Source organism: Cataglyphis hispanica, chromosome 20 (genome assembly GCF_021464435.1).
Source record: "Cataglyphis hispanica isolate Lineage 1 chromosome 20, ULB_Chis1_1.0, whole genome shotgun sequence".
Lineage (NCBI taxonomy): Eukaryota > Metazoa > Arthropoda > Insecta > Hymenoptera > Formicidae > Cataglyphis > Cataglyphis hispanica.
In genome coordinates this window covers 4,424,821-4,439,808 of record NC_065973.1, presented here as the reverse complement: position 1 = coordinate 4,439,808, position 14,988 = coordinate 4,424,821, and the positions used below count along the sequence as shown (strand labels likewise).

The window sequence follows — 14,988 nt, the reverse complement described above, 5'->3', positions numbered from 1 at the left end:
ATGACGGCAAATTCCGTTAGCGCGATTCGGGACGCTAAATTACATCTCGGTGGAATGCGTTTTCCATAAATTACGGTCCACCGGATTCATCTCGTTTCCCGTTCGTGATTCACGTGCGCGCGCGCGCGCGCTTTAAACTTGGTAGGCTTTTAAACGCGGCTCGTAAAGATTCCCGAATTTATCTCTCCCCATCACCTCCCCTCCCTCTCTCTCTCTCTCTTCTCGTGATTCAGTCTCGACACCGTTAACGGTGGATTTTAACCGAAACCGCCGGCGTGTCTCAAAGAGAGATACGCTTTTGCATTTGGTGTCCGCGCGTCAGTTCTGTCAAATCCTCTTCTTTGAGATCGCCCGCTCGCGAGTGATTAATGCGTGTTGAAACTGTTTTTCGGAGCTCATGCTTGTGTTCTTAGACGTCAAAATAGAGTGTTCACGAGAAAGATAGATGAGGATAATGTAAAGTTAAGCTGTACGGTATCGCACAGCTCCAACGGCCTTAAGGCCGGGGGGGATAGGACGGGACGCGCGTGGTATCTCTCGACGAAAAAAATCTCGTGGAAAATATTTTTCCACAATTTTCAAATACATTTATCCAAACGCATTTTTTCAAAGCCGACAGACTTGAACGATTTGTTCCGTGTCAGAGGCAGTGAAGCAAATTGTAGGAAGAGAGGATGAAAACACGAAAGAGAACGAAAGAGCGATGCGAAGTCTAGTTATCTTGGATCTTCAATCCGTGGAGAAACACGTACCCCTCCATGTGGAATGTTTCCTTGGTCGGTGTGTTCTCTCCTCTCTTTAGGGTTCCAGAAAAGCGGTCAAACTGTCGTTTGACTTTGAGACCGAGATGCCGAAGCGGCGCGAAGAAAGACAGTGCGCGGATAGAAAGAGAGGGGAAGAGAAGAGGGTATCCGGTAAAGAGAGACAAAGAGAGAGAGAGAGAGAGAGAGAACATAGAGAAAGAAACTGGGTGTCCTCGTATATCTCTGGCCATATTTCAGGCCGTCTTTTTACAAGACAATGGTTTCAAGCGAGGCCTGATAAAATTATTCAAATGATCCGCCCAACTGTAAATTCCATATGGGAATCTCATGGGAGGCTCTTTGCGACTCCTTCCACCACTGCACTCGCGTGCCTTGACGCATCCAAGAGATCACCGCTCGTTTAATAAACGTTTTATGTGTGTGCTACGCCAGTAGCAAGTTCTTTACAATGTGAGGAAATCCGAAAAATTGTTTTATAACTATTTTTTTTTTAATGTTTATTCCTAAAAAAGTTTAATAAAACTCATTACCAATATTAATTTCAACCAAAAAAGTTAAATCATAAGGAATTAAAAGAATTAAATCATCATGCTATTATGATCTGTTATTAATCTAAGAATATTATGTCGTCATTTCGTGCCGCGTATTTTTCGGGGTTTTTTTTTTATTTATGTATTTTTTCAAACATTTTTTTTTTCCACAGAAGAATAAATGGCAAACGAATATTTAATCGAACGTAAAATCTGGACGAGTCACGCGAAACATTAAGGACATCGGCAGCTGCCGATTGTCAAACGAGGGCTTTTTGCCGAGCATATATCACGAGGTATTATTGTCGCGTTTAGCGTGTGGATGACACGAATAACTCCCGGGGGCCTGTCGAAAAGCCAAAATATCAGTGAATATTGTGACTAGTGTCGGCGACAACAATGGTGCCGGCCCATTGTTGGGGTCCGCCTCTGTAAACGCACCGCAGATGGGCGACAAACGTCGTCGTTCCATTCTTCTTACAAAAAGGGACACGATCAAAAAAAAAAGAGAGAAGAGCCGCGATAGTCTTCCGAAAGTCGAGTCTCTCCTCCTCGCCGCGGGAAAAGAGGAATTTTGGGAAAAGCCTAAAAATATTTCACTGATTCAATTCAATCAACTGTAGATCGTTATTTCCGTTCTATTATTATCCGATAATTATGACGTAAATAGCGGAACGGAAAGTAGTTGCTCTGTAGATTCAACTATATATTTTGTATTTAAGCGAGGTTCATTTTTCTTTTTTTTTTTTTTGCTTTCTCATAGAGGAAGCTTTGTTTTCGTGATATATTTTTTTTCAGTTTTCTGAAAAATTGTCAATGTGTTTAGAATGTTCGCTTAAAAGGTCAAAAAATTATATTTAAAAAGAAACGCTTGTATGTATTTACGGAACGTACATTGTACAACCTCTGACTTTCATAATTTTTGATCGGGCTAAATTTTTTAAAATTAATAAAGTATTATTAAAGGATGATAAAATGATGGGGAAGGAATATTCAATATTTCTTAATTACACAATTTTCATCTTGTTTGTTTTTTTTTTTTTTTATTTAATGAGTTTCGAATTTTTTCCGTCGATATATTACGTTAATCTTAATTAATAATTTTTTTTCAGGGCTTTAGCGCGCTCCATATCGCCGTGAATGACAGAAACTCGGCGATGGTGGAGTATTTATTGTCTCATCCGGACATCGATCCGGGTGACACGCATCTGCACGCGATCAGGGATAATCAGGTGAGGATCACCATATTGATACTGAACAAGCTGAATGAATTGACACCGGGCCTCGAATACGCCGGTGTCACTCACAGCCTCGATTTCCCGGACGACACGATCCCCCTCGCCGTCGCCGCGCAATACGGACACTTCGAGATGATTGATATGCTCAGATTCCGACGTCACATCCTGCAGAAACCCCATCCGCCTAGCTGCAACTGCGACGAAGTCTGCAAGTACGATCACGTGTTTACAGAGAGGCAACATTCGCAGACTTATTCTTAGCTTAAGACTTGCTATTCGCGTATAATTAATTCGCCAACAGCCACGACTGTCGAGTAATTGAATAATTCATTCCATTTACATATACATCTCATATATTTATTTCCATTTCTTTTTGTAGACCGGAAAGAGATAGGAGTGACATTCTGACCATAGGAAAAATGAGATTGTTCCTATACAGCGCGATTTCGAATCCGATATATATGTGTCAAACTGAGGAAGATCCGATCCTACGAGCCTTTGAATTATCTGCCGAACTTAGCAGGGAAGCTTCATTCGATAGAGAATTTTATCCCGATTACAAAGCCTTGTCTGACGTAAGTTGAAAAATATATTGTTACTTAATTATTATATTATTTATTACTATTGATATATTATGTCAACTTGATTTTACGCAGACGCGTTAATAATGATAAAAAGATTTGTTCATCGTTAATATATAGGGTGGTTCCAAACGTTCCGGCCAGACTTTGACATTTTATAGGGAATTTAATTTCGTACAAAAAATTTCGTAAATTCGTATTTTTCGAAGGAAGCATTTTTCGACCCATGTTTATAGGAAACTTTTTGTTCAGAATTAACTGAACCTAAGACGCCATGATAAGTTAATATCCTATCGTTTTGCAATAAAGGAGGTGGCCGATTTCGCGACGGACTTGATCGCATGCGCTCGTACGGCTGAAGAAGTCGAATGTGTATTAAGGCAAATCACCGGTTTCGGTCGTAGTTCCACTTTCATATACCCAAGACTTTTGCTAGCTCTGGATTACGAGCAAAAGACCTTTGTGGCTCATCCGAATGTACAGCAGGTATGACGATCGAAACTCAACAGGTACTGTGTAATCAAGAAAATATTATTGTATGTAATTAGCACAAAAAGATTTAAATCCTTAAATAGAACAGAACGATTTAAAAATCATTTTCCACAAGTCTCTTATAATTTTAACAATTTTTCTACATCAAATTATATATATATATATATATATATATATATATATATATATATATATGTATGTATATATATGTATATAAAATTAATGTGACAGAAAGCTTAGATAAATTATTTATGTTATCTGTCAAAAGAGAGAGGATGACAAACCCTCTCCTTCTCTCTCTCTCTCTCTCTCTATGAAGAGTTTCCAGTTAAAAAAATTTTATTATAGAATCATATATCTCCTTTCCAGATCGTTGAGAGTAAATGGATCGGCACCTGGCACGAGTGGAAGGTCAGAAGAACGTGGTTAAAGTGTCTGTCAGTGATCCCGCAAATTGCCGCGCTACCGATCGTAGCGTTCGTCGAGCTGTTCGCCCCAAACTCGAAATGGGCCAAGTTTTACGAGATCCCGGTCAATAAATTTCTCCTCCGTGGCGAATTACTTGATATTTCTCACGTTCGTGTTTCTGCAATCGCGCAGCGACAAAACTGAACAGCTTCGTGGTCCACCCGATACCGGTGCACGTCTAATTACCCTTCCTCCTCACCCCCTTTCCCATCGCATAATGATCCTTAAATGTGTCGCATACTATATGTTACGTCACTGTCATATGTCAACGTAGCGTCATATGTCAAATATTTTTGTTGACATGTTTTAAATTTTGAGTAAATGGCAATCTGGTGTTGTGACAATATATTGCTCCATTTTGAGACACATCTAAGAATATTTGGTATTACCAATGTTTGTAGATAATCTAGATACTTTATCTTTATCTAGAAATCATCTAAGATAAAGATAAAATATCTAAATAAAGATAAATTAAAATAAACGTATGTAAATATTTATTATAATTTGACAGCACTGTTTTATCAAAGGTAAAGATAATATAAATATGCAGAAATAAAAATCAGAAATAAAACAATTATTTCATCTAAATGATTATCTAAAAGTTTAACTAGATAACAGAATATTATGTTAATGTGATGGCATTACGCATAATGGGTACAGGCCTTGCGATCAAATATTTAAATCGATTTATCTCTCTTCAGGATACGAATGGGTTCTTGCTATCTACGTGATATCGTATACAGCTGCATTGATTCGACTCTGCATTGTGGACGGTCCAGTTAGATGCTTCAGGACGCGTACAAATTGGTAAGGGACAAAGGGACTGTTGTCCAATTAATACTGAGATAACAATCTGTCAAAATTTAAAAAAAAAAACTCAAGTTTCATAAATCTGTATAGTCGGATTAATATACACATTTTTTTCCGACCGCGTATATAATTATCTTACTGTATAACGCAGGTACGAGCTAGTTATGCTCGTGCTGTTCATTCTGACGTTTCTCTTCTGGATAGTTGCCGCGTTGGACGTTAGAATGAACGGTCAACGTGATTTAGAGAGAAAATACTGGTACAAGTACGATCCGACTTTGATAGCGGAGGGGATCTTTTGCCTCGCGACGATCATGGCGTTCTTTAAACTGTTATTCATCTGCCAACTCGACTACGATCTCGGACCTCTACAGCTTTCCCTGGTCAAAATGATTAGGGACGTCGGCCACTTTGTCACGATATTCGGAATCATCGTTATAGCCTTCGCAGTCGGTAAGATACATTTGTTGAATCAGATAAAATTTTTTTTTTTTTCTTTTTTTGTATTGGCAAACAATCTTAAATATTTTATTTAATGATATACGCACATTTAGAAATTCTCTAGATTTTTAAGATAAGAAAATAAGTCGAGATGTACATTCCATGAGGTTACAAAATTTGAGAAAATTTTTGGCATGATTTAATATTTTTGTTTTCTGACATTTACGGACTTTGACGTTTTTTCTTTAAGGATTATGTCATCTCTATCAATATTATACCGGAATGGTACAAACTGATGAGGAGTCGAAATTGAAGACGGAGCAGGAGAATTCTTTCGTCGATTTCATGTCCACCCTGAAGACCCTCTTCTGGGCTATTTTCTGCATGAGCCCAGTGGAAAGCGCCGACGTGATCATCGAGAATCTTCCGGGTGAGAAGGAATCGGAGACGATAATCAATCAGCATAACTTTACCGAGTTCATCGGTTATTTCGCTTTCGCCAGTGAGTACACTAATAAGCTGTTTCATGAAAAAAAAAAAAAAAATCATCCTATCGATAAACTATTTAATTAATCTGCTCGTCAGGTTTTCAATTCATCTCCGTGGTAGTTGTTTTGAATATGCTAATCGCATGTATGGCGAATACCTTCACCAGAGTGACTGATAACGTTAACGTGGAGTGGATCTTTGGCCGAACTGAGGTAAGAAAGTTCTCGAATACCCTGATTAAATTCTTGATTAAATGAATTTTTTTCAAAGATGTCAATATCGAATGTCAATATACCACGTGAACGAATATCGTGCGAATTTTTCAGGCTTACGTCGATTTCATGCTCACGACGACACTACCACCACCGTTCTCCATCTTCTCGATCTTTACGGGGCTACGGCCTGTCATTGAGTACATAAAAATAGTGTTTAAGCCACCGCCCGGCAAACGAGCACGATGGGACTTCGTGAATTGTTGCTACATAGTTAGTGTGCCGTTATCCGGGACTCCAATATTGATCTAACGCGCCGTTGTTATTAAACCAAACAACAATTATCGTACTTCCAGTTACAAAGAGCGGAAGCACGTTCTGCCATTTCGTGTCGAGAATTTTTTTTTTTAATCACCTCGAAAAGAATTTTCAAAATTGTTTGATATCTACAGGGTCTGCCAAACTTTGAGATTTTATAAGAAATTTAATTCGGAACAAAAAGTTTCTTATAAACATCGGGATCGAAAAATGCTTCTTTAAAAAGTTAATGCCGAAAAATCTCTGAAATCACGATTATTTTATACATTTTTATAAATAACAGAAGAGCTATGCGTTTTTTAACAAAAAGTACCGAAACAAATGTTGTAGAGAATTAAATTATCTTTCAAATGAGATCAAAATGATTGTAATACGTTTCATAGATTTTGAGATAACCGGTTTCAAATGTGCAAAAAAAGTGTTTTTTCAGTTATCGATGAGAGAGCTTTTTTAAAAATATTTTTCATTTAAGCTCTTATAGCTTTAGCCTAATTTTTAATATTTATATTGTTTGTTGGTTATTTCACTAAAAAAATTTTCAAACTTTTGTTTGGATACTGCTTGTTTAAAAACGCTTGCCCCGATATTTGTACAAATCTATAAAATAACTGTAATTTCAGAGGTTTGGGAAGCATTTTTCGACTCTGTTTATGGGAACTTTTTGTTGAGAAATAAATTTATAAAATCTCAAAGTTTAGCCAAAACATTTCGTCATACACCCCACCCTGTATAAGCGTCACGATCATCAAAAATCGCGTCTGCGATCAATAAAAAAATGCGGAAGCAAGTACGCTTCTATTTACCTATTTAATATTTCGCAGGAAGATTTAGAAGAGAAGAAAGACGAGCGATTCGCAGAAATTATGGCGCAACTGGTGCAACGTTACCTTCGTCAATACGAAAGGAGAGTAGAGGAAACGGACATACAAAAGCTGAGGAAGGAACTGATGGAATTCAGTAATATTCTGAAGGAGGCTCTTAGTCCATCTTAGGCATTTCGGCGCACACATTCTGCGATCGATTATTAATTTTTTTAATCGTCGGTATAACGCATGACAAAAACTCAATTTCTGTAATAAAGACTAGTAGTACTTATCTTTTAGGAAATAAGATATGTTTAACCACATTACAGTTTCTTTTTCTATCCTTCTCTCCCACGATAATTTTGTTCTGTCTGAATTAATAAACGGTTTGTAGCAACGAAAGAAATATCGTTTATATTTAATATCATTTATATTTAAATGAAAAAGAATTATAGGAATCTAACAAATCGAAAAAATAAGATACTTTTTCATCTTGTAAAATTTTTATTTAAATAAATAGATTAATAATGTTTTTTTCTGTAAAAAAAAAATATATTTTTAATAATAAACTGAAGATGAAAAATTGCAGAAAATATTGAAATAGAAAAATAATAATGCATTTTAAATAATTGTTCGCGGATGAGATTTAACTTCGATGATTTAGAGTAAAAAATATTATTTTTAATAAACAAAACGTCATTATTGTTTTACGGTTTTAATATCTTTTTTTTTTAATTTTGTTACTAAAAATACATATTTTTAAATGCAAAATATTATTTTTTTTATTCAAAAAAATTGTATAATAGCGTCCATTTCGATTCGTTAGATTCCTATAATCCTTTAAAGTGCACCGTCAGATATTCAAATCGCACGGTAAAGGATCATGTTTCTTTGATATTATTCCGTGGAAAGAGGAGAAATAAGTATACGTTGTGAATATTGCATATGAAATGCAATTTTCCACAACGAGAGATTGTTAATTTAATGCGGCTTCCGATACGTCGGATGCTGAGGATTGACGTTCTTAACGATCGAGGAAAGGAGGTCACGCAATTGACGTGATAAATCGAGCTTATGATTCGTGAATTATTCCTATGGCGGGATTTCTCTGCCGGTCTCCGTCTTAAATAATAAACGCGGATCGAAAGGAAAGGTCTTTTTATACCCGGAACGTGCGTACTTTCGTGATCTCGTTATGGATTCGCCGCGTATCGCGGCAGCCATCGTTAATAATTTGCAAACGCAATGCAATTTATACGCATTGTGCGTCAGACACAACTAACGAAGCGTATTATTTATATCGTGCGTGTGTGTGTGTGTGTGCGTATATACGTGCGGATTTGTACATGGTTCACTGACACAGCCGTCGTTAATGGACGCGATTGTTCAGCAATTGGCGTAACTTATTCTATCGCGTAGTCGATTTTTTGTAATTTTTTTTAAATTTATTTTTTCATATTTTTTCCTTCTATTTTCTAAAAACTTTATTTACGAATCCTAGCTCCAGTATATTGAACATTTATTTTTTCTCTGGTTCATCGTTTGTAAAATCTCACTACCAAAGTCTATCCTCTAATACAATGCCTTATATACCGTGTGACCATGCTCGGGTAAGTTGATTTTTTTTTTAACTAAGTTAAATTTAAAATTAATGGCCCAAAAATTAACTAACAATAAGTTTACGTTTAAAAGTTACTTAAACAAAAATTAATTCAATTAAAGTTAAGTTGAAACATTATTATCTCGTTAAAATTAAAAGTTAATTCTCTATCCAACAGCGAATCGACACATCCGATAAACTTGTACGACAAATTTATAATATTCGCATTACGATCAACTAGTTTCACTCGACTTTAATATCGATGAATTACTTAAAAAGAAATTAATAAGTTAACATCAATGCATTTAAAAATAACTAGTTTAAGTTAAAACTTAACACGTTTAAAAAATTAACTAAGTTAAGTTAAAATTATTAACTTTTCAATTTTTAAATTAAATTAAATTTAATTAAATTAACTTTTAAATGTTTAACTGGTTAGTATCCAATCCCGCGTGTAACTAATAATTTTCCATTTTTTCGTTTCCTTTAATTTTCAATCACATATAAATTCAAATCCCAAAATCTCAGCCTTTCACCCTCTGGAGACACATTTAATTGGGAACTTCAGATGAGGAAATTCAATTCTACCGAGAAAAGACGGTGAAAGCATAGGCCGAAAATTGTGACAAAAGGGAGAAAATCACTCCATTAAACGAATGACAGGTGATATTCGTCGACGCAGAACCTCGTCGACAAATCATGAAGGATAAGGGGAACCCTCGACATCGCTTGTGCAACAATATTATCGCGTCAAGGAAATTGAAGCGCGGCAAATTTCGGTGGACTCTCGATATAGTTTTATTTAATGAAAGACTACGACAAATGTAACATGATTTAATAATGAATATTGATTATTCCATTTATGTTACGTTTAGAAAATTAAGGTATTTTATTTTTTATGTACGTTATTATTTTTCTAAAATACGCAAATAATGTTTTAGGAATGAAATAATCATTCTCAGATAATTATACTTCAATATCATTCATTTTCAAGTAGTTAAAAAAAATTAATTCCGATCTCGCATAAAATTAAGTATCTTCGAAAGGTAACATATGATAACTTTCATCCTATTTAAAAAATTATACATGATATAATAGCTAAATCTTTATATGTATAGTGTGTAATCCACAACAAGAACGTTAGAAAAAAAAATAAAATTCTTAATAAATTAATACAAATTTATACACAATTGCAAATGACATAAGAGCTATTTAAGCCCCCAAATACGCGGATAATGGACAAGAAAAAACGATGGTTGTACGATTATAATCGAATTATACTTATTTATTGTCAGCATGTATTTTAAAGACAGACGTAATTAAATATTTCTTAGGTCGAGAATGAAAAGGCCTTAGGTTTCTATATCTATAGGGTGGAACGAGAAGAGGAACGCGAGTGGGAGAAGAGTAGCAGAAGCTCTCTGGAGGATGCGCGTCACGATAGACCGTTCGCTGTGACAGTTCGCACGCGACTCTCACGCTGTAAACAGTGACGTAACGGGAGGGAGGAGACACCTTTCCTCCTACGTCTATCATTAAAGAAAGATCGTTTTCCTATCCTTCGCGTCGCTCGCTTTCGACCCGCGATAATTTATCAATGACAGAACTCCGATAACGGAATGATCTGTCAAATCCAATTATTTTCAATTTAAAATACGTCAAAGTGTTCCAGTTGTTCTCAAACATTCAGCAAACATTATTTTGCAATTTGTACGTACGATGGGTGTGAAAAAAAGACAGCCAAGAGTTTTTGAAGGGAAGATCGATTTACCTGGCTACTGTGATTGTGCGATAGAAAGAAAAAAATGACCGAGATTCCGAGACAAGGTTTTGAAAGTGATTATAAAGTTCGTCGGTTTTTATTCCGATCACAGCGCCGGTATCATGAATGCGACGAATCGTCCCGATATCTGGACGTGGATTATTCAACGTCCAGTCGATTGCCGTAAAAGTATATCGCTGTATCCGCGTGGAGAGAGGCCGGATCAGCGTGACGATGAGACGCTTTGAAATATCGAGGGACGAAGGAGGATAGCATTCAATTTTCCGCGGGGTGAACGAGAGCGAGGTGAAGCTCGATGATGCGAATAAATCGGGTGTTCTATGTTCACAAACCGTGCTAAAAGGGGATGAAGAAAAATCGCACGCGCAAGAACCCTCCAATATAATAAAGTAGGCGAGAGAAAAATTATAGGGGACAACTATCTTTTTTTCTTTTACATATACTACACACACACACACACACACACACACACACACACACACACACATATATATATATATATATATATATACACATCATTATTAAAAATTATATCAAGATTTGTTTATCCAAAGTGTGTCCCATTTTATTCGAAAATATATTAAAAACAGATCCATGAGTACATAAATTCCTCCATAAAGTATTAAGTAAACCTATTATGGAATATCACATCCTCGTAGCAATTTTTCCTAGTACTCGATCAATCTTCGTAAGATATAATACGGATAAATATGGGATGACTATATGAGTGCCTATATCCCATAAAAATAATATGACAGATAAAAAGACATCTAAAAATCTATTAATTGATTTATATCTAACATTCAGTATAAGTAATATTTATATTTAAAAAAAATAATATTGGAAACACTTATCTCAAATATGTCATAATGTGGATCTCTATCAAAATTTATATATATATATATATATATATATATATATATATATATATAGAGAGAGAGAGAGAGAGAGAGGCAAATTAAATTTAAATATTTATTTCTAAAAGAGCCACTCAAGTTTGAAAATATCAGAAAAACCATATGAATCTATTATTGTTTACATCATTAAATATTATATAAAGTTTTGAAGAATAAGACAAGAGGGATTTATATATTCAAGAAAGATCATTTTACTTACTTTTATTTCTCTTGGCGTATAATCTTTTTATGTATGTGTGTGTACGAAAATTATTTTTTCCTTCAATTTTTTTCATGTGTCTTGCCCACATACATTCATATGTATTATTTTATTCAAAACATGTTATAAACATGTTATAGCCATTTTTCATGAAATAGTATACAAAATGTTGCATAGAATATTTAAGGATGTATGTGTCATATGTCAAAACATTGACGAAGCATGAAGATTTCGTAGACTGTTTTACTATTTCTTCTGAGTATCTGTGCAAAATCTGAACAGAATTCTCTTAAAAGTTTGGAAATTATTTAAAGCTAATATTGATTCTTATAGAAAATTGCATATTGTAGTATTTATTGACAAATTTGACAAGAAAAAAATTACCAACAAAATAAAAATTTTTACATATTTTAAGAACTCTAATAAATATTTGCGCAAATTTAATTTAGATTTATTTATTCGTTTAATTGTTATTTACTAAAAATTGTAGAAAAATCTCTCTCTCTCTCTCTCTCTTTCTTTCCGCAAATTACTCGTTTTTTTATTTCTTGTAGTTAATTTTAGGAGGTGTTCATGATTAAAAGTTTTTGTCATAAATTAAGAAAGATATTAATTACAACTTTTATTTTCTTTTCCGAAGACGTTAGAAAACATATTATTCTGTGATATTCTAATTTTGTTTATAATTCTTTTTATAATTCGGATTTACTTGTTTGATTTTTCAAACAGTATAAAAGTAAGAAATATGTTTTTTTTTTAATTTTACAGCAAAAACATCCTTAATGCACGCTTAATATCGTTAAAAAGATACCGTTTTTGAGTAAAATAAAATTCGCGATTCTGAATCTCACGAATAGAAAGAGGGCAAAAGAAGGAGTGCCATTTAAAGATGCTTTTATTACCTTTTAAAAAGATGAAAAAATTCTGCGAGGGAACATTCATATAAGTAAGAGATTAACGAGCTCGAGATTCTCGTAAATGTAATGTCCCCTGCATAAAGAATTCTGCCTGTCACGACGTAATAAATCGATTAAGTTGATTCTCTCTCTTTGCGATTTCCAAAAAAAAAAAAAAATACTCTTACATATTCAAAATGCAAAAAGAGTTATCTAACATACTATTTAATGTCATTTTTGTAGAAAATATATTTGTATAAAATAATATTACTTTAACAAAAGAATTTTGTTTAAAAAAAGATCTCATATACACACTTCCGGATAAAAAGATAACATATGCGTTTATAGAGAATGTATAACAGAGATAACCAATACCTTAATATCAAGAAATTTCCATTGCAAAATATTTTTCAAAAATCTGTTATATATGACATTATTATAAAATCATTAAACAAACAATTTTCTTTTTCACCGATTTTTTGCCCTCCATTTATCGTTATCATTATTGAATTAGGGAGCATAAAGTGTTTATTGACGCAGAAATATATAGTCATTTTCTCTCCCTCTCTCTCTCTCTCTCTCTCTCTTTCTGGTTCTATAACCCTTCATTAATTTTACGCAAATGATTACGGATAATGGTACGAGATAAATGCGCCAACGAATTAATCAGATAAATCAAATAAAGAGGTAGAATGTGTCATCGCGATGTCACGATAAACGATCGTGGTGTTTGTTCTATACAAACGGTGCAAACAAAACCGATAACATTCCGCACCGATCAACCAGTGCGAGATCCGCCCTTCGTGCAATCATCCTTATATATGTATTTCCCGATATCGATCATGATATTTTTGAATAATAAACTAGAAAGGGTGGAAAATTCAAAAAAAAAAAAAAAATAAATAAATAAACTGGCTATTACAAAAATTGGCGGAGGGCAAAATAATTTCTCGGAAAAAAGGCGATATATAAATCAATACCCCCTCTCTCTCGCACACATATAATTCCGAAAGTCTTTGCGTTTCATTAAAAATGGTCTGGGCTTGCAATTTGTAAATTTCGCGCATAATTTACGTTCACAATTTTTATATAAGCACCGTCTCTTTGCATTCGCGTAGGTTTCTTGACCCGAGGATATCATCGCGCATCCACCGACCCGTCGTAAAATTCTCCAAGCGCTGAGAGCGATGATAACGTTCTCGGCAAGCATCTAGTATTCATATAAAGAAATACGATCTCCCTCATATCGCGGCGTTTATCCTAGTCCCATGTCTCGATTACTTCGTGACATCCAAGACTTCCGCAATTCTTTTTGCCTATAACGAAGATATAGATAGATTCTCTTTTTAGGACAGCTCTTACGCCTTTTCTCATGTGACGCGATCTAGCTCTTTATCAATCTTACTACAATAGGAAGTGACGTAGCGGAGAGAGAGAATATCCTTCCTCTATATATTCTAGGGTAGAATTCGCAAGTGAATATATGAATAATCGCTCAATCGAGCGAGTCGTGAGATATCTCATGCATATAAAAAGACAGAATGCGAGCACGTTGAAGAGTATACAGATTGAATCTGAATCTTTCATTTGTCAATGAATAGAATAGAGTCGGTAAATAGAGAAAAGAGAATTTGGAATATAATACGCAATAGCAAAGTAGCAATAGCATTAATTAAGTTTTTAATTAAGTTGACGACTAATTTTAATTGAATTTTTAAAGTACTTTGGATATCACGGAAAACGTGGCGTCCTATTTCAATTAATTCACGTTCGAGACGAAAACCGTCTTTTGAATTCCTGAATTCCAATAGGGTAGTGCGAGATTATTAAAAAAGAATCTTAAAAAGAAAAGTAATTACGAGGGCTATTCTTTCGAGATGCTGTCATCATCGAGTAAGCTATTATAATATATAAATACGTAGCAAATGAAAAAATTAAATTGTATGAAAAAGCTAGCAGCTTACTTTAGCGACTAATGCAAAACGGAATATTTCTCTACAATGACAGATTTTCGAATAATTTATTATATTTCGATCAATTTTATTGACCCCAAATCCGCTTTTAACTATCTCTATGCACTTTTTAATTATAAATTATAAGTCGAGAAAATTCAATAAATCTTTTCCATGACTTATATATAGCTATAAATAAATCGATCAAATGTATTAAAAAAATTTATATATATATATATATATATATATATATATATATATATATAATTTGTTAAATAAATTTCTGTTACAGCACTTAAACGGTGTTAAATCTGCGCATGATACAAAATGGACGACAACGTTTCCATCTTTCTGGTTGTCATTCTCGCAATCAGCGGTTTGACGATGATAAGCGCGTTGCTCGCCTGCTACGCTTGCATCTTTCGCGATTTGTGCTGTCGGTCGAGAGGCGGATCTAAAAGGCGACATCAACAGAATCCCCAGCAAGAAATCGAT

At 34.5% G+C, this 14,988-nt stretch overlaps 2 protein-coding genes across 2 annotated transcripts; both read left to right on the top strand.

The window, feature by feature from the left end:
• Positions 1 to 2,233: 2,233 nt before the first annotated feature.
• LOC126857183 (short transient receptor potential channel 1-like) lies at positions 2,234 to 4,217 on the top strand. Its single transcript, XM_050606376.1, has 4 exons — positions 2,234 to 2,744; positions 2,912 to 3,107; positions 3,423 to 3,599; positions 3,975 to 4,217. Exons 1-4 carry the CDS (start codon positions 2,452 to 2,454, stop codon positions 4,215 to 4,217), a joined length of 909 nt encoding a protein of 302 aa, XP_050462333.1. The 5' UTR covers positions 2,234 to 2,451.
• Positions 4,218 to 5,154: 937 nt separating this feature from the next.
• On the top strand, positions 5,155 to 7,400 carry LOC126857155 (short transient receptor potential channel 5-like). Its single transcript, XM_050606336.1, has 5 exons — positions 5,155 to 5,336; positions 5,575 to 5,826; positions 5,910 to 6,025; positions 6,140 to 6,298; positions 7,165 to 7,400. The coding sequence occupies exons 1-5, from the start codon at positions 5,198 to 5,200 to the stop codon at positions 7,333 to 7,335; spliced, it is 837 nt and encodes a 278-aa protein (XP_050462293.1). The 5' UTR covers positions 5,155 to 5,197; the 3' UTR covers positions 7,336 to 7,400.
• Positions 7,401 to 14,988: the final 7,588 nt, after the last annotated feature.